Raw genomic sequence first — 26,648 nt, 5'->3', positions numbered from 1 at the left:
ACCTTGAGACCTCCGATTTCGGGAGGTGGGGGCGGGGGCGTGGTTGGGGGCGTGGTTAAGATATATATATATATATATAAGAAATACTTGACTTTCAGTGAATTCTAGCTATATGTATATATATATATATATATATATATATATATATATATATATATAAATAAAATAAATACTTGAATTTCAGTGTTCATTTACAAACTACAACTCACAAACACTTTAGAGTTAGGCTCCACCATCAGAATGTGTACTTAAACTTATAAATATCACATGGATATTATTCAGTGAGTTGATTCACCCAAACTAACCCGTTATACAGGAGGAAAAAGCACACAGGACGTTTCAATTGTTCACAGACTGGTCGCGCTCATCAGAATGACAAGACACTTCCGGTCTGCAGGCGATAGCATTCAATTGGGAAGAAACGCCCTACTGCCCCCTACTGACCAATGTGAATACTGATAAATGTGGAATGACAGCTCCAAAAACGAATTCAAACCACAAAATAAAATAAATAAATCAACACAAAAATGTGACACATTATGGGTGGGTCACATATGCATGTACAGTAGATGGCAGTATTGTCCTGTTTAAAAGTGTCACAACATTGCTGTTTACGGCAGACGAACTGCTTTACGGTAGACACTGTTGTTGTGTGTTGTCAACACGTCACTCAGGTCCGCCTGAATTTCGGGAGTTTTTCGGGAGAAAATTTGTCCCGGGAGGTTTTCGGGAGAGGCGCTGAATTTCGGGAGTCTCCCGGAAAATCCGGGAGGCTTGGCAAGTATGCCCAGGGCGTACACCATGTTTGCAAATTCCGGAAGTTCAGCACAGGAGAAGACAAAAGATCGAATGAAGACAATTCAAAGAAATCTTTTATTCAGATTTTAAACATCAGGGGAAAAAAAAAAACATTTACACAAATCATTTTTGTTCACAATCTCTGATCTGCAAACAGACGAGGGGGGGAAAGTCAAGAAGAAGACAAACCGAGGGGGGGAAAAGACACCACCGTCGTCAGGATCCGAGGGACTGAGGGTCTGGGACTGGCAAACAGGGACGGGGGTGAGACGTCACAACATTGAATGAATGAAAAAAAAAGTTCTTAATGAGCCAATCCCGTGGACTGGACAGAATTAGACTTCAAACAAGTCCAGGGACCTCGTGGACCTGATCCAGGACTGAGTCAACCACACTAAAGATAAAACCTTATCTCGGACCCTGACCTCAGTTTTGAAAAAGAGCGTTTCACAGCTTTGATCAGTTTTGAGTCTCAATGTGCTCGGGAACCATCACAGGACAAACCACCGGACCAGCGAGACGGACCAGAAGTCCTATAGAACCAGGAATCAAAAACCACATGGAGCCAAGTCGCCCATCGTTATCCTAGCGACCGCATTGACTTGAGGTCCAAAGGGGACCCGATGCTGACACTAAGACGTACCGTCACTCGACGTAAAGGAGGAACCAAACAAGGGGCATGGCGAGAGGGGCGTGGCCTGATCTACTGCTACGTCTCGAACTGGGTGAGCAGCGCGCGCACTTCGGGCGTCAGTTGTTTGGCGGCGCTGGCGGCCTCTGAAATGGCGCGGCGGTACGGTCCCTTTCTCTTCCTGTCGAAGCGCGACTGGAAGCTTTCCAGGAAGGGCGAGAGTTGCGAGAGCGGCAGGAAGGAGGTGGTGGGCGAGCCGAACCAAGACACCCGCGCTTCCTGCTGCACGGCCAGCACGGCGTTGGCGCGCCGCGCCACCGTGATGCCGAGCACGCGCGCCGGCCACCAGGGGAATCCGTAGATTTTGGCCCAGACGATATCGCTGACGCACACCGTGCGACCGTCGGGGAGCAAACACTTGGACACGGACTTGGAAAAGACCGAGGACGACGACGAAGACGAGGAAGAGGAGGAGGACGACGTGGAAGACTTGCGGCGCCTTTTCAGTTCGCCTCGTTCGTCTTCCTCCTCCTCGCCGCCGACCCGCGTCTCCACGCAAGCGTTTGGAGGACAGGAGGAGGAGGGGCAGGGAGGCACTAAGAGGGGCGGGTCTTCGGGAGGGGGGAGGTCTACTGTCTGTGCAACGCTGCAAGGAGGAGGAGCCTCCTTGGTCTCAGCCGGCGTCTCCATCGCAACGCAATTAGAGGGCGGTGGCGTGGGACAGCGGGAGAGGGGCGGGGCCTGGAGTGGGTTCACTGCAGGGGCCGGGCTTGAGGTTGCGGAGCGAGCAGTGAGTTTCGGGGGGGAGGAAGAAGAGGGAGCCTGAGCGTCGTCGGTGCGATACCTTTGAGGCTTGACACGCATTCGAGGCGGCAGCGCGGACTGCGAGGTGGGGCTGACCAGGGCGGACTTAAGGTGCTGCAGGCGGCGTGTGAAGTGGACCTTCTGGTTGTGGTTCTGTAAAGCAGCAGCTCGGGTCATGGCCTTGGCGCCATCTTGGTTCTGGTTCTCGTCTTTGGAGCTCCGGAGAGGCGTCGGTTGCGAGTTCCTTGCCAGCTTCTTGAGCACCTGCCGCGCTTTGGAGCGCTCCACTGAGGGTCCTTTGGCCAGAACCTTCTTAGAGTTCAGCTTGAGACGCATGGGGCTCGGCGTGGTCGGGGATGAAGCCACGCCCCTCAGAATGCGACCGGAGGAGGAGGACGACGACGACGTCGACAGCCGTATCCCTGATGGTGCGCGGCGATCCGGAGCGCCGCCGCGTCCTCCCTTGTCGTCGCTCCGGAGTCGTTTGAGCTCAGAAGACATCGGCACTTCAGCCGGTCTCCGTCGCCGTAACGCATCCTCGCCCCGTAAATCCACAGGCCCCCGGCGCCCTGCGGTCGTGACCACGCCTTTGCACTTGTCGCAGAGCACCTGGCGGGGGCGGAGCTTGATAGCGTTCATGATGGAAGTCGGCTCCTCGTATCGGTACCGCCGCTTCGGTCTCTTGATTTTACGAGGCGGGGGCTGAGGTAACGCCTGGTTGTAGGTGTCTCTGATGAAAAGGGGTGGGGGGTACGGCGCCCCGTCCTGGAACAGCGGCGGGGGCTTGGCGGTCCACGGGAAAGAAGGCGTGTCGCCGTTGGCCACTTCCTGCTTTGGGGACGCTTCATGGTTGTTTTCTGTCTTGACAGACGTCTGAGTGATGGGAATACCGTACGGTCCAAACCTGCACACACCACATGACAACCTTAGAGACTCAAATGCTATCACAAGAAAACATTCACAGAGCTTTCAAAATAAAAGAGGTCAAAAGGGTATTTTTGTCTGCGCTGGAATGCTTTTATTATGTTGACTACACAAGAACCTTCTTCTTCTTGTCCTTTGCTCAACTCAAGGACACACAACCAGAAAGTTAAGACAATGTTCACATTGTGTCATTGCTGGTTTACGGGCAGAGGAGCATGTTCGGCAGCGCACGAGCACGGAATACTGACAAAAAAGGGAGAACGGACGCATTTTGGCTTGAAAAATAACGATAAAGGTGAAGTTATAACCTGAATGTAAACAAACGCCATTGGTGGATCTACACCTGACATCCACTGTAAGGATACAAAGTACAATAACATATCTAGTCGATACTACTGTGATTACATCTATATTTTTTAGCAACATATATATTCAGATTATGTTTATAAACTCAGTAAATATGTCCCTGGACACATGAGGGCTTTGAATATGACCAATGTATGATCTTGTAACTACTTGGCATCGGATTGACACCCAAATTTGTGGTATCAATCAAACAAGAGAAGAATAAGTGATTATTACATTTTAACAGAAGTGTAGATAGAACATGTTAAAAGAGAAAGTAAGCAGATATTAACAGTAAATGAACAAGTAGATTAGTAATTTTTTTTTCTATCACTTGTCCTTAATAATGTTGACAAAATAATAGAATGACAATGTTACTGCATATGTCAGCAGACTAAATTAAGAGCATTTGTTTACTTACTTACTAGTTCACTATTTTATTTAAGGACAAACTTGCAATAAGAAACATATGTTTAATGTACACTAAGATTTTTTGTTAAAATAAAGCCAATAATGCAATTTTTTGTAGTCCCCTTTATTTAGAAAAGTATCAAAATACATTTTGGTACCGGTACCAAAATATTGGTATCGGGACAACACTAGTGTCTTTAAATGGTCACTAGATCACCAGGAAGGGATCACAGGGTCGATACATGGAGGCAGACACAAGTCAAGTGCTGCAAAATATAGTTAGATATAGCCTGATATATGTAATTTCATATGCCAAGAACGATACAGATCACGGTACAATAGGGGTGTAACGGTACACGCGTACCTAGGTTTAGAGGTCACGGTTCGCTTCATTTTCGGCACAGTAAGAAAACAACAAAATATAAATTTTGGGGTTATATATTTACCAAATTTGCAAAATCTTCCACCAAAATTTTTTTCCTAAGTGGAATATTTGATGTGAAGTAATGGGAACCTTGGATAGGTCAATAATTCATAATAACATTGATTTTGATTCAATATAGTGTTTTGAGCAATGACAGTTTGAAAGAAAAAAAAAACAGCTTTGTTTTATTAGTCAACATTGCAACTTTTTCTAAATTACATTTAACCTTTAAGCTTTTTTATTTCACTTTTATGTTTTTGTTTATTTAATAGTATTTTTAGAATGTGCCATGGGCCTTTAAAACATTAGCTGTGGGCTGCAAATGGCCTCCGGGGCACAATTTTGACACCCCTGCTATAGATAATAAAAAATTAAATCTGATAAATCTATGGATAAAAAGCGACGCATGCACGTTTATCATAACTCTCTCGCTCTCTCTGTCTCTGCCCCTCCCTCACCAATGCTGCTGCGCGCACAATTTGTTTTGTTTTTAACCCCTTCTTAACCCTGAATGTACATTGAAAATACACGCAACCCTAACTCAAAATGCCGGACATTTGAGGCATTTAAGAAACTCCGCCCTGACAGCTCCGCAAAAGAGGACCTGTCCGGTGAAAAGAGGACGTATGGTCAGTCTATCGTAGCCCGTTAGCTGCTAGCATGCCGTGTATTGTGCCTCGGTGTGCATTGTTTACACAACGTGCGTTACGCTACTTAATATGTCCGTGTGGAAACTCGTTCGGCACACCTCCGAACCGAACCGGAACCCCTGTACCGAAACGGTTCAATACAAATACACGTACCGTTACACCCCTACCAATATAAAATTATAAATGACACAATATGTCACTGCGTATGTCAGCAGTCTAAATTAGGAGTATTTGTTTGTTTACTTACTAATAAAAGACAAGTTGTCTTGTATGTTCACTATTTTATTTAAGGACAAACTTGCAATAAGAAACATATGTTTAATCTACCCTAAGATTTTTTGTTTAAATAAAGACAATGAAGCAATTTTTTGTGATGCCCTTTATTTACAAAAGTATCGAAAAGTACCGGTACCAAAATATTGGTATCGGGACAAGACTAGTCTCTTTAAATCGTCACTAGATCACCAGGAAGGATCACAGGGTCGATACATGGAGGCAGACGCAATTATCCAGGCTTTTTCTACCGTTTATACTGTTCGGGGTCTAATGCTGCGAAATGTAGTCAAATATAGCCTGAAATATGTAATTTCATATCCTAAGAACGATACAGATCACAGTATAGTATTTTTTCACCTTTTATTTTAAAATATGTTGTGTGTGGTTATATATATATATATATATATATATATATATATATATATATATATATGTATATATTATGGCTGTCAGCATTAAACGCCTTAACGCATGTGATTAATCCAAATAAATTGTCGCGTTATCAACTATGAATGATGATTAATTACTTTGCGCGCATTTGTTACGTAGTCTGTGATGAGAGGCGGCTCGTTTCACTTCAAAACAAAACTTTGGATAAAACTAAGGTAACTTGTTGGTATTGCAGCGCCAAACGTTATTATCATCGGCGCACATCAAGTTGGATACTTTTTTTATTGTCTTGGGGACTCTGAGGTGTAAGTTAAGCCTATGCATGAAATCGAACATCTGTGAAGACCAAGTCCTGCGAGAAGATGTCACTCATATCACCACAGCTGATCAATACCTTGAAGAGGCACAATTACAGCAAGGATAAACCAACTGTACTACACAAACACTAGCATCAACTTGCAACTACCGACTAATTGTGAATTTATTTTGCTTCCTGGAGAAAGTTGGACATCTGCAAGTAATCACAACGAGCTGGGGTCGCATTGTGTCCAAAAATAAATCAGTGTTGTCATCTGAAAACGATAAACAAGCTTGTTTGTTTAAACAACTGTTTAGCCCACTGTCTAGTAACACTACATTATTGATTAGTAACTGTACCTTGTTGCAAGATTATTGCAAACTGCAAAGACTTTCAAAATGTGCACTTAATGTTTACTATACTTATTTTCACCATGTTTTGAGGAAATCAATGACTTGCAGTTCAATAAAAAAAAATAAAAAAAGTTAATATATGACATTCTGTCTACTAAATTGCATTTGTACCCAAATATTGGGGTATTTTGTTCAGCAAATTGTATTTACTTATGCAAGCAAAAAAATAACGTCATTAATCATAGGTTTAGAGTGTGAGTAATCTGATTGTAAAAATGTATTCACTCGACATCCCTAATATATGTATGTATGTATGTGTATATACATATATATACACACACACACACACACACACACACACACACACACACACATCTTTACTGTATATACTGTACACACACACACACACACACACACACACACACATATACGTACATACATACCGTACATACATACATGTATATATACACAGATATATACATACAAATATATATACACATATATATACATACATATATATACACATATATACATATATATATATATATATACATACATACATATACACATATATATACATACATATATATATATATATATGAATATATATGCATACATATATATATATATATATATATATGAATATATATGCATACATATATATATATATATATATATATATATATATATATATATATATATATGTGTATGCATATATATATATATATACACACACACACGTATATATACATACACACACATATATATATATACATACATGCATACATACACACACACACGTATATATACATACATGCATACATACATACACACTAAGGCTGAAACGACGCGTCGACGTAGTCGACGTCATCGGTTACGTAAATACGTCGACACCGTTTTTATGCGTCGACGCATCGCATATTTACATCACACTGCCGTCATGGCGGAGCGCAAAGCAGATGATGCGAGCGAGGGAAAAAAAGCACGCCAAAAGTCGTCAAAAGTGTGGGAGTATTTCAATAAACGGCATAATGTTGTAGCGGCGAACAGCTGTCTCGTCAGCTGACGCGCGAGCTCGCAACCGTGGCTGTTTAGCAACCAGCCAAACCCCACTTAATAAAATTATATTTTATCTTAGAGCACATCCGCATCCCTATTCACCTAGGCAACCCCAGGAAATGTATATAATTCGGCATTATTTCGGCCAGTCGGCTTATATGATCAGAGACGATCAGTTTACGTTCACGCGCAGGTATAACGCGGCGCGCTCCCGTCTCATCTGCTGGTGCGCGAGCCCAGTAATTAGACAGCTTTGTCAAATCAAGGAGTACAAAAGACGCCAGCGCAGAGTGGAGAAAGGTTTAGTTCATTACAGAAAACCAAGAGTTGTGCCAAAAGTATGTATGTATTTAATATTTCTCTTTGGGGGTGTGGCGCACCTGTTGCGCTGGTGAGATTGGCGGGGGGGGGGGGGGGGGGGGGGGTGTTGTGTGCATGTAGCGTGCTTAGTCTGGAGGCTAAATACACACAGTGTGTTATGTCACTGTTGTTTAGTGTTGATATTCTTTGCTTAGTTTGATAAATGTTGGAGCAGTTTGCTTCATCAGGAGGGTGAAGGCTCAATTTAAAGTGTTGGATTTAACTGTGTTGGATCATTGGCTGCTGGTGAGGGCATAGAAAAAGGGGCGTTTTTCTACCAGTAGACAGCGTTTAAGATTGAGTGTTTCACTGCTAAATTAATAATATATTTATATTGAATATGGATTTTAAATATGTATCTAAGTAGGTGGTTAATTGGTTAGGTATTTATGTATTTGCATATTGGGTTTTCTGTTGCATTTATCTATTGTCTTTCTGGGTTTAAATGTATTTTATATGTATCTTGGTGCATTTATGTTGAGACAATTTATTTAAAATCTGTTGTAACTTAAAGGGAAAAGATGTGTCCATTTTCTTGCACTTGTTTAATGGTTAAGAGTTTGATAGCCTAATTAATAATTGTAAATTATGGGATTGATAATTTATTGATTTTTTACAGCATGTTAATCTTGTGGTGTTTTGTCCTTAAAGGTTTTTCACCTACTAAAGAAGCTAAAGGCTACTAAAGGCTACTAAAGACAGCTAATGACAGCTAAAGAAACTAAAGTCGACTAACACTGCTAAAGACTTCTAAAAAGACTAAAGAAGAAAAAAGAAGCTGTTTCTTCGTTGGAAAAACTGTTGCAAACTAAAGGAAAATAAAAGGAAAAAGTAACTACGGTCTGGTCTTTTGAGTGAAATCCAGAAGCCACATTCAGCATTGGTACATCCCTTCAAGTGTGGGATAAGCACAGCGAAAAAAGCAAAACACTTGACAGTTGTTGTATGCACACTGTGTCGAGCGGAAATGGCCTATCATAGCAGCACAACGGCTATGAAGGAACATTTGAAAAGAAAACACCCGACAGCGTTCTTGCCATCACCATCAACTAGTCAATCGTCCGCGTGAGTATACGTTGTCATCATTACACAAAAACATGAATGTGTCATTTGTATCTGCGTTGTAAATTCATAAACTAAAACACTGTTTCGCTCTGAGAGGCGCGTTTGGCGTGCCTGTTCAGTGTTTACAAAGACGCGCTCCTCTTTAACGCTAACGTTAATTAGTTATGCAAATACCTTTTACAACATTAACAGTTACATATACTATGTACAAACCAACAATTAACTTTCACTTTAATCATACTATCATTGTTGTGTTATTAAGCAAAATAAGCAATACTTTTACTTTTGTTGAAATGTTTACACTGTTACAGAATATTTCGTTTTGCACTTTTTTGTATTGGATGTTTATCTTTATTTTTGCACATTTTAAAGCAAAATAAGCAATACTTTTACTTTAGAAATGCATATACTATTGCAGAATATTAAGATTTGCACTGGATGTTTACTTTTATATTTGCACATTAAAAAGCAAATAAGCTACTTTTAATTGTGTTAAATGTTAAAAGTTTTAAATGTTTACATTGTTACAGAATATTTTGTCATGTTGTTGTCAATGTTGACTGAGTGGCCATACTTTTTTTTTTTGTAAATAAAAGTCATGCCTTTTGAAAAAACTGGCCTACATTTATTTTTTCATCTTCATTTTAAATAAAAAAATAATCGGTAAAAGGAAAAATAATCTATAGATTAATCGAAAAAAAAAATCTATAGATTAACCGATTAATCGAAAAAAATAATCTATAGATTAATCGATAGAAAAATAATCGTTAGCTGCAGCCTTAATACACACACATATATACATATATATATACATATACACACACACACACACACATATGTATACACACACATATATACATATATATATACATATACACACACACACACACACATATATATATATATATATATGTATATATATATACATATATATATATATATATACAGTATACATATACATACATATATATACATACATATATATATATATATACACACATATATATATACATATATATGACAATGTATGTGTGTGTGTAAAAGGGTACTAAAAATACTGCAGTACTAATGATTTAAAAACAATATTATACTGCTTCTGAAAAATACCGGTTCCCTTTTTTTTAAGGGGTGCGCCACGTCGTGACATTGCTGGTTTTAGATATAGATATATACATACATATATATACACGGATATGTACTAGGGATGTCACGGTATTAAAATTTCTTATCACGGTTATTGTGACCAAAATGATCACGGTTATCATTATTATCGCGGTATTTTTAAACTTTTTAAAACTTTAAAACTTTTCAAAAAAGTACTTATACTGAAATATTTTAACCAACTTTTATTTAAAAACAAACATTCAAGATGATTTCCTTTGTAGAAGAAACGTTATTGTAGATAAAACCCTGTTTCATTTGAATGTGCACATGAAAGCAACACAAGCATTATAAACAAAGTAATATGGCTGAAAAAAGTAACAAATAAATAAAATAAATGTGAAAATTGTGCAAGATAGCACTTTATGGACGTAAGAGATAAAAATAAATAAAAACAATTGTAAGAATTTTGAAAGATGGCACCTGATGGAAGACGTAACTGCACTTTTTGTCTATATAAATAAAAATAGTGTTCATGTATGAGATTTATAGGGCTCACAATTATGGCCAAAATAATAATTAAGATTTTTATTTTTTTTTATCAATATTGAAATCACGATTATTGATTATGTTTGGTAAGAGAGTTGGGGGGGGGTGTGAACGTGACGCCATCATGTAATTTGTAATGTCTAATAAAAAGGCCATAGTTAAACGTTATCCATATATTTCTTCCTTCATACCAACAGCCATCAGACTGTATAATGCATATGTCCCTTTTGACTGTACATGTACTGTCAATATATAATGTATTTATTAGGGATGTCCCGATCCGATATTTGGATCGGATCGGCTGCCGATATTTGCCAAAAATTGCGTATCGGCAAGGCATGGGAAAATGCCGATCCAGATCCAGTTTAAAAAAAAACTCAGATCCGTGTTTTCCAACGCACCTATTTAAATAATACATTCCACTTTTCTGCTGCTCCGTAATTTCCGTTCCGCATTTTCCAGCACACCTTCAACACATCCACAATTCTCACGCAGTTGCTTTTAGCTGCTGGCATTACACGACAGGCTCTTCTCACTCTTTCCTGTGTCTCCCTCTCACAGACAGCGAGCGCACCTTCTTACACACGTCACATACTGTCACGACATACATCACATACTGTCACGTCATACGTCACATACGTATATGTCCTCTCCCAGCAGAGAGCGAGGTAGCGGCATGGCTAACGTTAGCTGTGATGCTAGCGCAGCCGCTAAGGTGCGCGCCTGCTCAAGCGTCCTCTGCGCACGGCAAATCTATGCCACGCACAAAATCAAATAAAAAAATAAGCGCATAACAATTTTCAACACACGGACACGACAGAGACAACAGTTTTCGTCATCATTGTTCAAATATTGTGACGTCTGTCGAGACGCTTATCTCCATTCGGTGCCACACGTCCAGACTCAACACCATCAAAATGGCAAAAATTTCCACATCAACACCGTATGAAAAAATTTGTGATTTTTTTAGTTGTGATTTCTTTCTCTGCATGAAAGTTTAAAAGTAGCCTATATTAATGCAGTATGAAGAAGAATGTTTTAATGTAGACATGCAAGCCTTGAAAGAACATTTTGAAAATCAAGACTACATTTCCTGCAAATGGGGGCATTTCTACCCTATATTTTAACTTTAGATTTATTCTCATATCAAACTCTTTTGGCTGTCTTTTTGACACTTACATCCGGCGCCCCCTCCACACCCCGGATTATAAATAATGTAAATAATTCAATGTGATTATCTTGTGTGATGACTGTATTATGATGATAGTATATATCTGATAGTATATATCTGTATCATGAATCAATTTAAGTTGACCCCGTCTTAAACAAGTGGAAAAACTTATTCGGGTGTTACCATTTAGTGGTCAATTGTACGGAATATGTACTTCACTGTGCAACCTACTAATAAAAGTCTCAATCAATCAATCAAAACACATAGAATCATCATACTGCTGTGATTATATGCATCAAGTGTTCATTCAAGGCTAAGGCAAAATATCGAGATATATATTGTGTATCGCAATATGGCCTTAAAATATCGCAATATTAAAAAAAGGCCATATCGCCCAGCCCTAGTTCAATGATGCCATTTCTGTTTTGTCATGTATAATTTTGTCTATTTTGTGTTTATCCTTGAATAAACAGGTCAGTTTCTTGTTACCAACCATTGTGTATTATTCAAACTCCCCAAATTCAGCTGGCTAGTTGTTATCAAGAGTACTAAAACCCTTTTCAACATGATTCTGACAACTAAGTAGGCAAAATAACTTTAAACTTTAATACATGCTCGGATAGGCCAGTATCGGTCAGTATCGGTATCAAATCGGAAATGCAAAAACAATATCGGTATCGGATCGGAAGTGCAAAAACCTGGATCGGGACATCCCTCGTATTTATATTATAGCTCGGTTGGTAGAGTGGCCGTGCCAGCAACTTGAGGGTTCCAGGTTCGATCCCGGCTTCCGCCATCCTAGTCACTGCCGTTGTGTCCTTGGGAAAGACACTTTACCCACCTGCTCCCAGTGCCACTCACACTGCTTTAAATGTAACTTAGATATTGGGTTTCACTCTGTAAAAGCGCTTTGAGTCACTAGAGAAAAACGCTATATAAATATAATGTACACATGTGAATAATGCTGTATATTAGACTGTATTTATATTATTCACATGTGAATAATGTTGTATAATAGACTGTATTTATGTTATTCACATGTGAATAATGCTGTATAATAGACTGTTTTTATGTTATTCACATGTAAAAAATACCTAAGCGTTTATTGTCTATTCTGATCGAACTGTGGTGCTGAATTTCCCCCAGGGATCAATAAAGTAATTTTCTATTCTATTTAAAGACAAATATTATTTTTTTTGTTCATCAATAGTATCAGCGTGTCATCTTTTTCTCATTAAATGATGCCTTTATCTCTATTTTTACATTTTGATAGAGAGATGATTTTTTTTTAAGTTATGTAGATTTAAATGTTGTATCGGGACAGATCCATTAAGAGTTTGAGCAGAAATATGTGGTATAGGAATTAACTATACACAATAAAACATTAACAAAATGCTATGTCACCTGAATAACTTTGAAATTAAAAAACACATGTAAAAAAAAAACCATGGTGTTTACTTTTTGAAAACACAAAGCAGTTTGACTAATGAAGATTAAGTCTAATAAACAAGCTTTGTTCTTCTCTAACAACGCCTCCTAGTGGTTCAGTGCAACAATTTGGCCAACAAAAATAAACAGGAGTGACACCTCTCACTTCGGATACACAATCTTAACAGCCTGCATTCTAAAAACAGCAGTGCCCTCTTAAACGCACGGCGAGACTCCACGGAAATATACGTTACTTCCTGTCAACTTAGTTTTAGGGCAGTTATGTTCGTTTTATTTTTTTGGTGCAATCTTTAGTTCAGGAACAAAGTCACATAAAAGATTATATACAAAACAAAATAAACGCTATTTAAGAATACAATAATATTTATTTTGAAACCGTACAGATCCGTACATAAACCTGAACGATGTGCTCAGCTGTCTTAAATGGCCAAGAAATCAATCTTATTTACTACTTTATTTTACGTCAAATACATCAATTCACAATAGTTATAATATAAAAGTCCACTTTTTGCTAAGCGGCAGATATAGATTTACCGTAAGTTATGTGTCTCGTTTAAAAAAAAGAAGAGAGTATGGCAAACTAAAAAACAGGCGCCATTACTGCTACCCAATAATGTGTGCGGCCGTGCAATTGCTATTGTTTTGATGTTAATTTTTCGAACAAAATAAACCATAATAACAAGTCTAAATACAGTTTTAAACATCTCCCAGCTGATTAACTTACAATAACACATGCTTTCATTTCGGCCGCATTTGATGTACTCTGCTACTACGTTCCTGCAGTGTTTAGTGACCAGCAGGCGCTTTAACACGCATTAAACGTAAAAAAATACACTGAACGACCAAAAAAATAACTTACCAGCCTCATTTTGCCAAAATCTTCATTAGCTTTGGACCAACAATCACAGAGAAATGGTGACTTTTTTGTAAAGTAGATAGATGGATAGTACTTTATTGATTCCTTCAGGAGAGTTCCCTCAGGAAAATTTAAATTCCAGCAGCATTGTACAGAATTGAGATCGAATTTAAAAAGTAAATAATGGGGGTATAATGGAAATAAAATAGAAAAATATTACAATAAGAATAAAAATAAAAAGCATCAATAAGAATAGAAATATAACAGTAAAAATAAGAATATAACAAGAGAAACTAGTAAGTATGTCAACTGTGGTGTCTGCCTGTAATCACTGTATGTATTAATCTAACTAATCTTTCTTTTTTGTAACATGCTAAGTAAATAAGTGTACTTTTGTACTTATTTCACCATATTTCTGCACAATAACTCAGATATGGTAACAATGGCGAGCAGTAGAGAATATGGAGTTACTTTTGGTGTAGAACATATTTTGCTTTATTCATTACTGACGTATTTCTTGCCACTGTATGTTGTATATTTTTAAAAGATTTGCAGTTCATTTTGTCATATATTATTACACCCAAAATGTGGTTTCTTTTACTCCTTCTCCATCTATTTGTATTTGTGTTTATGACTTTCTCTTCTACTGTTACTGCATTATTTTAGTTTTACTAAAATTCGAAGATAGTCTGTTTTTGTCAAACCATGTGTATTTTTTGGATGGTATGGTACACAAACAATTACCGGTGGGGATGTAACGGAAACCGGTATATTCATAAACCGCCGTAAAATTCCAGATGGTTAGTAATACCGATTACATTTTTAAATACCAAAAAATGTTCATTTAACAATGCATTTAAGGCAACACGGCTCACTTCCTGGAAACACAGTTGTTTCAGCGCCGGCGCATGCACACAAGCGCCGTTTGGCTCTAGAGGAAAATGGTAGCCACAACAAGACCGCGCTCAAGGGATTTTAAAAATGTAAAAAAAATAAAATTCTTACACATTGAACCTTTGCGGCTTATAAGACGCTGCGGCTAATTTATGGATTTTCCTTCGTTGAAAGGCATAATTCAAAGTAAAAAATAAATAAATAAGAAAAACAGAAAATACACTGAGAATGTGTTTTTTTTTTTGTGTGCTATAGCGGCATCTTTTAGACCGGTTCGCTCACTGTCCATGCTGCAGTGTCCTTCCATTTACCGCTGGTGCTTTCAACAGGAAGTAGAATTGCTGTTCAGTCTTCGAGCCGGCCATAGCGTTTCTATGGATTCTTCATTCATCACCACGTAAATCAGCACATTGTAAATTTTACAATATAACTAAAACTGTTTATACTTACTAAACCATCCTATAGGTCATAGGTGTCAAACTCTGGCCCGTGGGCCAAATTTGCCCCGCCATGTAATTTCATTTGGCCCTTGAGGCAATATCAAATTAACTTTAGAGCTGGCCCACCGGTATTATACAGTGGCGTGCCGCTGTAACACCGCATTCACCGCTAATACTCATACTTAACAACCCTCCCGATTTTCCCGGGAGACTCCCGAATTTCAATGCCCCTTCTGAAAATCTCCCGGGGCAACCATTCTCCCGAATTTCTCCCGATTTCCACCCGGACAACATTATTGGGGGCGTGCCTTAAAGGCACTGCCTTCAACGTCCTCTACAACCTGTCGTCAGCCACATACTATATGCGGCTTTTACACACAAGTGAATGCAATTCACACTTTGTCAACAGCCATACAGGTCACACTGAGGGTGGCCGTATAAACAACTTTAACACTGTTACAAATATGCGCCAGACTGTGAACCCACACCAAACAAGAATGACAAACACATTTCGGGAGAACATCCGCACCGTAACACAACATAAACACAACAGGGCAAATACCCAGAACCCCTTGCAGCACTAACTCTTCCGGGACGCTACAATATACACCCCCGCTACCACCAAATCCCGACCCCCCAAACCCCGCTCCCGCCCACCAAGTTAATGTTGATATTTACCTCAGAAGGCTGCAAATAGAAAAGAGGCATTACATTTTTTATTAAAATGTTATTTAATATACCATTTATGTTTTTTCGTTTGTTTTTTGAAAGTTGATTTTGCACTATTAAGTTATATAAGCGTTGCTTGTTCCATATTCAGTGTTAAAGCAATTCAGTGTAGCAAACTGAGCAATAATTAACGTTTTATTCATGCACTTTCTCCTGCTACTTCAAGGCTTGAATGTTTGATACATTCATTATTGTTATTTTCAAATGTATTATTAGCCTGTGGAAAAAGTTTATTTTGATATTTACCTCAGAAGGCTGCAAACAGAAAAGAGGCATTAAATTTTTATTTAAATTTTATTTGATATGCCATTGATATTTTTTAATTATTATGATTATTATTTGAAACTCGATTTTGCAAGTCACTATAAAGTTATATAAGCCTTGCTTGTTCAATATTCAATGCAAAACTTGTTTGGGTCCCTATTAAAAGGTTAATTTGTTCAACCTTGGCCCGCGGCTTTGTTCAGTTTTACATTTTGGCCCACTCTGTATTTGAGTTTGACACCCCTGCTATAGGTGATGTTTGTATCAGTTTTTTCATGCTTATTTGTACTTGCTATCGTAACGTAATGACGCTAGCGTTGTTAGCATTAGCTAATATGCTAACACCTTTACGAGTGTGTGTGTGTGTGTGTGTGTGTTGGTATTATCAACTTACAAAGGCATTTTTGTGGTATTGTTTCAGTTTCCCAAATTCCTCAGTAAACTCACCAAGACTTCACCATGGAGTTATTGAGTCTGTTTAGCTGATTGGTGAGCTAACTTACGCAACTAGTGGGTTTATGACGATGACTTCTGTTTTGTTTGATCCGCCGCTTAACTGCCGTGTTGGAAACAATTAAGGTATGTGAATAAACATTTACAGAATATTTCTGTGTAAATAACTCATTTCGCGACATATATATATCTGCACCTTATTATCCGGTGCGTCTAATATATGGGAAAATATTTCCCCCCTGAAATGTAGTAGGTGCGGCTTATACACCTGTGCACTCTATAGTCCGTAAAATACGGTACATCTCGCTAGGTAGTCCGTAAAATACGGTACATCTCGCTAAGTAGTCCGTAAAATACGGTACATCTCGCTACGTAGTCCGTAAAATACGGTACATCTCGCTAGGTAGTCTGTAAAACACGGTACATCTCGCTACATAGTCCGTAAAATACGGTACATCTCGCTACATAGTCCGTAAAATACGGTACATCTCGCTAGGCCTGGGCTGATAAATTTTGCACGACAATATATTGACCTACAAATTATAAATGATAAATGATAAATGGGTTGTACTTGTATAGCGCTTTTCTACCTTCAAGGTACTCAAAGCGCTTTGACACTACTTCCACATTTACCCATTCACACACACATTCACACACTGATGGAGGGAGCTGCCATGCAAGGCGCTAACCAGCACCCATCAGGAGCAAGGGTGAAGTGTCTTGCTCAGGACACAACGGACATGACGAGGTTGGTACTAGGTGGGGATTGAACCAGTGACCCTCGGGTTGCGCACGGCCACTCTCCCACTGCGCCACGCCGTCCCTATTATTTGCTGATAAACGATATTACCATTATTCTTTGAGACCAAATTAACCACTGATGAAATAACACATAATAATCACAATAATAATGCAAGTATACCCTTTCAAATGCAATAAACGTGTATTTTTGGTGTATATTAACATTGTAATTACAATATAAACGTTTAAATATTCAAGTTAAATAAATCAAATGATGAAAACAATAAAAATCACAACCAAAAGCAATAAAATAGGTTCTGTCTCTGTTGAGGGGGTAAGGGATCCTCAAATATACACAACCAAAACAATAAATAAAATGGCTAAATAACGTTATTGTGACCAAAATGATTACTATTGCAACAACAATAATAATCAATAGGTTAAAACTAACCTCTCTCACGACGGTCTAACCACAACTCACGTTCCCTATTCCCTATTATCGTGGTATTGTTGGATGCACAAAAAGTACTAATAAACACACTAAAATATTTTATACTTTCTTGGCAGAGGAAACATAAATATCGTTCTGGCTTCATATGAGCCATATTATATTAGTTTGTATGTTTAAATATGTTTATTATCATTAATTTTAATTTGTAAACATTTTAGAATGTTTTTTTTAAATGTAAATTGCGTGATCAGTTATTTCACTTCAGGTTTATGTGATGTCTTGCTGTCGAACAGAGTCTGTGTCCATTTTAACTTGACACTGTGGAGTTTATATCGTCCACTTTGTGCAAAAACAGCACAGCCTTTGTGTTAAATATGAATACTGTATCTTAGTTGTTTGGACAGTAATGTGTTTATACAAGTTTATATTGGGCTATGACCTTTCTTAATGGGAAAACACATTGTCTCTTGTTCATGTTAATGCTAGACACTCCATAATTGAATCAAAGTGTGGTTATCAGTCACACTTTTGCAAACATTTTAATTTGATACGGTATTTCTAACCATTAGGAATTTTACAGGGATTATCATTACTTTATGTGCATGTAGTACAAACGCCCGCAGCTGCTGCCTCTTGCAGCCGTAACAACACGTGCATATGGCGCCTACCGATGCTAGAAAAGTTACCGACCACATTTGTATTTTTATTCATCATGTGGTTAATTGACTTACCGAATATAGCCCGAGGCCTACATCTAGCTGCAGACCGCAGGCACTCTTAAGTCGCAGACACGTTATGACGCGCCCATTCTAAGTCGCGCCTACTCGAAGCGACGCCCCCTTATAAAGGCATGCCCGCAGGGGTGAGAACAATGAAAGTGAAGCTGGAGAGACAAAGCAGAAATGTGTCCCACACGAAAAGTATACAGCGGAGGAGAAAAATATTTGATGTGGCTTTTATTTTGAAAGTGCAACACAACGTCCTTCACTCAAGTGCTGTGACTGAGTTACCATGCAGCAGGCGGTGTGTAGGGAACGTTGCCAGAACTTATTAATAACGCTTTGCCGTTTGCGTTCTGGGATGGTTGCTCGTCCTTTCTTCATTTACCATAAATTCCGGACTATAAGCCGCAACTTTTTTTTCTTCCAAGACTTAAGTTTTGAACCCTGCCTCTTATAAAACTGTGCAGTTAATTTATGGATTTTTCTTGTAAATAGTGTTTAAAAACAAGGTAACACACTGAATATGTGTGTTATTGTTTGTGCTATGGCACCTTCTTTTGGACGAGTTCGCTCACTGCAGTTGCTGCATTGCCCTTCTGTTTAGACTGAGCTATGAGCCTATCGGAAGTACAGTTGACGTTTGGTCTTCGATCCCTCCATAGCGTTCCTACTCGTATGGATTCTTCATTCATCACTCCAAGCAATGTTTGTAAGATTTACAATTAGAGATGTCCGATAATGGCTTTTTTGCCGATATCCGATATTCCGATATTGTCCAACTCTTAATTACAGATTCTGATATCAACCGATACCCATATATACAGTCGTGGAATTAACACATTATTATGCCTAATTTTGTTGTGATGCCCCGCTGGATGCATCAAACAAAGTAACAGAATTTCCAAAATAAACCAACTCAAATTATGGAAAAAAAATGCCAACATGGCACTGCCATATTTATTATTGAAGTCACAAAGTGCATTATTTTTTTTTAACATGCCTCAAAACAGCAGCTTGGAATTTGGGACATGCTCTCCCCGAGAGAGCATGAAGAGGTTGAGGTGGGCGGGGTTGGGTGTATATTGTAGCGTCCCGGAAGATTTAGTGCTGCAAGGGGTTCTGGGTATTTGTTCTGTTGTGTTTATGTTGTGTTACGGTGCGGATGGTCTCCCGAAATGTGTTTGTCATTCTTGTTTGGTGTGGGTTCACAGTGTGGCGCATATTTGTAACAGTGATAAAGTTGTTTATACGGCCACCCTCAGTGTGACCTGTATGGCTGTTGACCAAGTATGCCTTGCATTCACTTGTGTGTGTGAAAAGCCGTAACTATTATGTGATTGGGAAGGCACGCAATGGCAGTGCCTTTAAGGCACGCCCCCAATATTGTTGTCTGGGTGGAAATCTGGAGAAATAAGGGAGAATGGTTGCCCCGGAAGAATTTCGGGAGGGGCAATGAAATTCGGGAGTCTCCCGGGAAAATCGGGAGGGTTGGCAAGTATGACTGGGAGACGCAAATGCTCTGTACTTCTCCCTACGTCCGTGTACCACTCCATACAGCGGCGTTTTAAAAAGTCATACATTTTACTTTTTGAAACCGATACCGATAATTTCCGATATTACATTTTAAAGCATTTATCGGCCGATAATATCGGTAAATGCTTTAAAATGTAACATCGGAAATTATCGGTATCGTTTTTGTTTTGTTTTTTGTTTTAATTAAATCAACATAAAAAACACAACATACACTTACAATTAGTGCACCAACCCAAAAAACCTCCCTCCCCCATTTACACTCATTCACACAACAGGGTTGTTTCTTTCTGTTATTAATATTCTGGTTCCTACATTATATATCCATATATATCAATACAGTCTGCAAGGGATACAGTCCGTAAGCACACATGATTGTGCGTGCTGCTGGTCCACTAATAGTACTAACCTTTAACAGTTAATTTTACCGTATTTTCCGCACTATTAGCCGCACCTAAAAACCACAAATTTACTCAAAAGCTGACAGTGCTTTTAACCCGGTGCGCTTTATATATGGATTAATATTACGATTCATTTTCATAAAGTTTCGATCTCGCAACTTCGGTAAACAGCCGCCATCTTTTTTCCCGGTAGAACAGGAAGCGCTTCTTCTTCTACGCAAGCAACCGCCATGGTAAGCACCCGCCCCCATAGAACACGAAGCGCTTCTTCTTCTACTGTAAGCAACCACCCGCCCGCGTAGAAGAAGAAAAAGCGCGCGGATATACCGTACGTTTCATTTCCTTTGTGTGTTTACATCTGTAAAGACCACAAAATGGCTCCTACTAAGCGTCAGGGATCCGGTTCATGAAAAGACGCAATCTCTCCATCCGCACACGGATTACTATTTCACAGCAACTGATATTCCTGTGAACCGCACTGTGGATACAACGGGAGCACGTACGGTGAATATTCGCACCACAGGGAATGAGAAGTCATCCTTCACTGTGGTTCTAGCTTGCCATGCTAATGGCCAGAAACTTCCACCCATGGTGATATTCAAAAGGAAGACCTTGCCAAAAGAGACCTTTCCAGCCGGCGTCATCATAAAAGCTAACTCGAAGGGATGGATGAAGAAAAGATGAGCGAGTGGTTAAGGTAAGTTTAAGTTTACGCGAAGAGGCCGGGTGGCTTTTTTCACGCAGCTCTGTCCATGTTGATATACGTATGTTTGTGATTGCACATTTGCGTACATTTTGGGAGTGAACAGAGTTGTTAGAACGCTGGTTTTTAATATATTATTAAAGTTTGACTGACCTATCTGACTGTTTTTTTGACATTCCTTTAGCGCAGTTAGATGCGGCTTACAACACCGGGCGGCTTATATGTGGACAAAGTTTTGAAATATGCCGTTCATTGAAGGCGCGGCTTTTAACCCAGGGCGCCTTATGGTGCGGAAAATACGGTACTCATTTTCATTAATTACTAGTTTCTATGTAACTATTTTTATATTGTTTTACTTTCTTTTTTATTCAAGATTTTTTTTATTTATTTTATTTTATGATTTTTTTTATAAAAAGGACCTTATCTTCATCATACCTGGTTGTCCAAATTAGGCATAATAATGTGTTAATTCCACGACTGTATATATCGGTATTGGTTGATATCGGTATCGGTAATTAAGAGTTGGACAATATCGGATATCGTCAAAAAAGCCATTATCGGACATCCCTAATTTGTACATTTTCAGAATGTGCTTGTTCTATTTTTAAACAAAGGAAATTGTCTTTATTTTTAAGTTATCGTGCCGTGATTTTACCAGTTCGGCCCACTTTGGAGTAGATTTTTCTCCATGCGTGTGGCCCCTGATCTAAAATGACTTAGACACCCCTGAGCTAAGGTAAAAGAGTTAAATCAGTGGTTCTTAACCTGGGTTCGATCCAAATCTAGGGGTTCGGTGAGTCGGCCTCAGGGGTTCGGCGGAGCCTCCGCCACGGAGGTAAAGACACATCCGACTTATCGTGAAAATAAAAACTTCTCCCTATCGGCGTATTATGGATACCCCCAAACAATGTTCCCTCTAATTTTCCATCTGATTTGCAGGTTGTTTGATTGATCAATTGAAACGTTTACTAGCAGATTGCAGAGGAAGAGAATACGTTATATGAAACAGTACAGTTTACACAGTACAGTACATATTACGGACAATTGACCACTAAATGGTAACACCCGAATAAGTTTTTCAACGTGTTTAAGTCGGGGGTCCACGTTAAAGGGGAACATTATCACCAGACCTATGTAAGCGTCAATATATACCTTGATGTTGCAGAAAAAAGACCATATATTTTTTTAACCGATTTCCGAACTCTAAATGGGTGAATTTTGGCGAATTAAACGCTTTTCTATTATTCGCTCTCGGAGCGATGACGTCACAACGCCATTTTCTCAAACACCGAGTCAAATCAGTTCTGTTATTTTCCGTTTTTTCGTCTGTTTTCCGTACCTTGGAGACATCATGCCTCGTCGGTGTGTTGTCGGAGGGTGTAACAACACGAACAGGGACGGATTCAAGTTGCACCAGTGGCCCAAAGATGCGAAAGTGGCAAGAAATTGGACGTTTGTTCCGCACACTTTACCGACGAAAGCTATGCTACGACAGAGATGGCAAGAATGTGTGGATATCCTGCGACACTCAAAGCAGATGCATTTCCAACGATAAAGTCAAAGAAATCTTCCGCCAGACCCCCAGGAAAAGAGCGCGGATGAGGGTATGTCTACAGAATATATTAATTGATGAAAACTGGGCTGTCTGCACTCTCAAAGTGCATGTTGTTGCCAAATATATTTCATATGCTGTAAACCTAGTTCATAGTTGTTGGTTTCCTTTAATGCCAAACAAACACATACCAATCGTTGGTTAGAAGGCGGTCGCCGAATTCGTCCTCGCTTTCTCCCGTGTCGCTGGCTGTCGTGTCGTTTGTCGGTTTCGCGTGCATACGGTTCAAACCGATATGGCTCAATAGCTTCAGTTTCTTCTTCAATTTCGTTTTCGTTACCTGCCTCCACACTACAACCATCCGTTTCAATACATGCGTAATCTGTTGAATCGCTTAAGCCGCTGAAATCAGAGTCTGAATCCGAGCTAATGTCGCTATACATTGCTGTTCTAGCCGCCATGTTTGTTTGTATCGGCATCACTGTGACGTCACAGGAAAATGGACGGGTGTATATAACGATGGTTAAAATCAGGCACTTTGAAGCTTTTTTTTAGGGATATTGCGTGATGGGTAAAAATTTGAAAAAAACTTCGAAAAATACTGGGAACTGATTTTTAATGGTTTTAACCCTTCTGAAATTGTGATAATGTTCCCCTTTAATCAATTCATGGTAATGTGTGTAAGGTGTGTAATTTGTTGTGAGTTCATGCACAGTGTTGGTTTTGTTCTTTGAACAAGGTGATGTTCACGCACCGTTCATTTTGAGTAACCAGTAAAAAAAACATAACTTTTTCTTGAATTTGAAAATTTTTATTTTTTATTTTTCACTAAAGGTTAATGCGCATATGAAACTAGTGGGGTTTGGTACCTCCAACAAGGTTAAGAACCACTGAGTTAAATAATTTATGATGATGCATTTCATTCATTAATATTCAATGACGTCACTAATTTACCTTTTGGAGACGTCCATCAGGACCCCTGAGAACACCTTCTCGCCCACCCGGAACGACACAACCAGCGCGTCATCGATGACGTGGTCCAAGGAGACCCGGACCTCGGAGCCGAGACTCAGGTCCTGCACGCAGCCCAGCCGCGGAGCACCGCGGGCGGTCTCCGCTTCGGCCGGTCCCGACCGCGCGGAGACGTCTTCGGGGTAGACCTCCAGCTTCGGGGAACGGCACGGCGGAGATGGTTCTCGCAAGCCGCAATACTGCGTTTCACCAGAACCCAGCTCGGGATCACCGGGACCGTCCAACATGGCGTCTTGGGGGCTAAGCTCGGGTTGGACCAAAGCCGTGTAGGTTCGTTCCCTGCCCGCGGTCTCGACGCAACCCGTTGTCGGTTCCGCCGGTTCCGCCAGGGACAGTCCAGCCTCGGTACCGGGCGGGGGGGCCGGGTAGGAGTGCAGGAAAACGGCGGAGGGCTGCGCGGTGATGCTGCGGCACGCCGCCATGTTCCAAGCCGCTTCTGGACCTCCCGGTACTCCCGGGGAAAACCGCTCGGTGCCGGTTCGGTCCAGCTGGAAGTTATTCATTAGTTCGTCGTTTGTGGCGTTTTCACACAGGACTTTTCCCGCCCCGGGCTCGTGCTCCGGCCTGACATGGCGGCGCTCCTCCCCGTTCTCATCTCCCGATAGCGGGCTAGACAGCTCCACAGCCGGGTCCAGCTCCGGCGCCCCTTCCTTCTCCTCGGAGGCTACCGCGCCTCCCGAGAATGTGGGGCCCAGTTCCGGGGAGCCCTCGTCGGTCGTCGTTGTAGTCAGAATCGCCGCAGCTCCTGGCTCGGTGGCCACGGCCGCCATTTTCTTCCGCTGTGCAACCGAACCTGCGTCGTCCCGCCCCCCTCCTCTACAAACAGTAAGCCAGCAAACGGCCCGTGAGTGGCTGTCGAAGCCGTCAATCAAACGAGAGACTGGCAAGCGACCAATCGGCGCGTCTTAGAGGCGGAAGTGGGATGACGTCACCGAGGGCAAACGTTAGCGAGAAACAAAACATCTGCCTTGATGTGATATTTGGTTTTACACTATATGAACAAAAATTTGAAAATGAATTTTACCTTTGCAACCTCATTATACTATTGGCAAAGTTTTATATTCATAAATGTAAGTTTCTCAATACCCGACCTGTCTTTTGTGCCTTTAAAAAAGAATTAGAACTCTACATTAGAACACTTTCTACCTCTAACAACCAAAAAGCTGTGAAAATGATGATGCTGTGTTCCAAATTTAAGTTATTTACTGAAATTGAGTGAGCCTGTGGCTTTGCACTTTGTTTATTTTATACATTTATATATATATATTTTTTTGCATTCTATTTTAGTTACTTTGAATTTATAACCACCTGGCACTGCTTTGTACTCTTTTTGTACTGTTTTGTACTATTTTTGTACTTATTTTGATTATTGCATCTTGTCTGTTTGTAAATGTTGAAATTTATAAATAAAAGTAAACAAAACAAAACAAAACATCTGCCTATGTGCTATTTGGATTTACACTGTATGACAAAAAAAAGAACATTTATTTTATCTTTGCATTCTATTTTAGTTACTTTGAATTTATAACCCCCTGGCGCTGCTTTGTACTCTTTTTGTACTTATTTTGATTATTGCTTCTTGTCTGTTTGTAGATGTTGAAATTTATAAATAAAAGTTAAAAAAAAAAAAACTAAACAAAACATCTGCCTATGTATGACAAAAAAAAGAACATTTATTTTACCTTTGCAACCTCATTATAGTATTGGCTAAGTTTTATAGTCATAAATGTAAGTTTCTCAATACCCGACCTGTTTTTTCTGCCTTTAAAAAAGAAATAGAACTCTACTTTACCTCTACCTCTAACAATCAAAAATGATGATGTGCTCCAAATTTGGATTATTTATGGAACTTGGCTTTACATTTTCTTACATATATATATATTTTGCATTCTATTTTAGTTACTTTATTCAATTTACAACCCCCTGCCCCTGCTTTGTACTTGTTTTGATTATTTTTTTTTTTTTGATTGTATGTAAATGTTGCATATTATAAATAAAGGTTTATAAAATAAATAAAAAAACATCTGCCAGCATCTGACTGCTGAAAAAAGTCACTTTGATGGAAGGAGCTTTTAACTCGCTGGAATAAAAAAAAGACAATATAACATACATCCATAAACGCGGATGCATGTGGAAAAAGTGCAATATATTTATCTGTACAGTAATCTATTTATTTATATATGCACCTTATTGATTTTTTTTAATCCTGCACTACCATGAGCTTATGTAATGAAATTTCGTTCTTATCTGTACTGTAAAGTTCAAATTTGAATGACAATAAAAAAGGAAGTCTAAGTCTAAATACACTAATATTTGTTACACATTTCGATACGATTATCAATTTAAGTACGATTTTCTAATAACATACTGTGACGGCAATCAAGTATCCACATTATATTGCACTTCGACTAAAACTATTCATTAAATTTCATTGTACTCTTGTTTGCACTAACCCCTATTTAGGTAATGTATTTTATTAATTATGACTCCTATTTATATGGTAATTTTTTTTTTTTTAGACCTAAGCAATAATTAAAAAAACAAGTTATAGGATATTTACCCTATATTCATATATATAATATTATATATATATATTATGACACATTTATGTGTTTTTTTTTTTAGACCTAAGCAATAAAAAAAAAAACAGAAGTTATAGGATATTCACCCTATATTCATATTGACAGAGGTAGATAATTACATATATCCATATTTGTGTGTTACTTCTTTACTTTCATAGTCATATTACAAACAGCTAGTGTTCATCCAGTTATTCTCTTTTGGTTGTCTGCAAGTACTGTGTGTCAACCTTGAGCTCGGAA

The 26,648-nt window shown here is 39.3% G+C and overlaps 1 protein-coding gene across 1 annotated transcript; it reads right to left on the bottom strand.

Moving 5' to 3' along the window:
* Positions 1–854: 854 nt before the first annotated feature.
* pwwp2a (PWWP domain containing 2A) lies at positions 855–24,674 on the bottom strand. The gene is made up of 2 exons (XM_061934722.1): positions 23,749–24,674; positions 855–3,137 (listed from the first exon to the last, which is right to left on the bottom strand). Exons 1-2 carry the CDS (start codon positions 24,594–24,596, stop codon positions 1,508–1,510), a joined length of 2,478 nt encoding a protein of 825 aa, XP_061790706.1. The 5' UTR covers positions 24,597–24,674; the 3' UTR covers positions 855–1,507.
* Between the last annotated feature and the right edge of the window lie 1,974 nt (positions 24,675–26,648).

This window comes from Nerophis lumbriciformis, linkage group LG03 (assembly GCF_033978685.3).
Source record: "Nerophis lumbriciformis linkage group LG03, RoL_Nlum_v2.1, whole genome shotgun sequence".
NCBI lineage: Eukaryota > Metazoa > Chordata > Actinopteri > Syngnathiformes > Syngnathidae > Nerophis > Nerophis lumbriciformis.
The sequence above is the reverse complement of the archived record's forward strand: the minus strand, read 5'-3'. Positions and strand labels throughout refer to the sequence as shown.

Bases quoted from the DNA above. Each gene is read 5' to 3' on its own strand.
- pwwp2a (XM_061934722.1), bottom strand. From the start codon at position 24,596: ATGGCGGCCGTGGCCACCGAGCCAGGAGCTGCGGCGATTCTGACTACA. The intron at 3,138-23,748 runs GTAAATTAGTGA...TGGTGTGTGCAG, and splicing joins CTGATGGACGTCTCCAAAAG to GTTTGGACCGTACGGTATTC.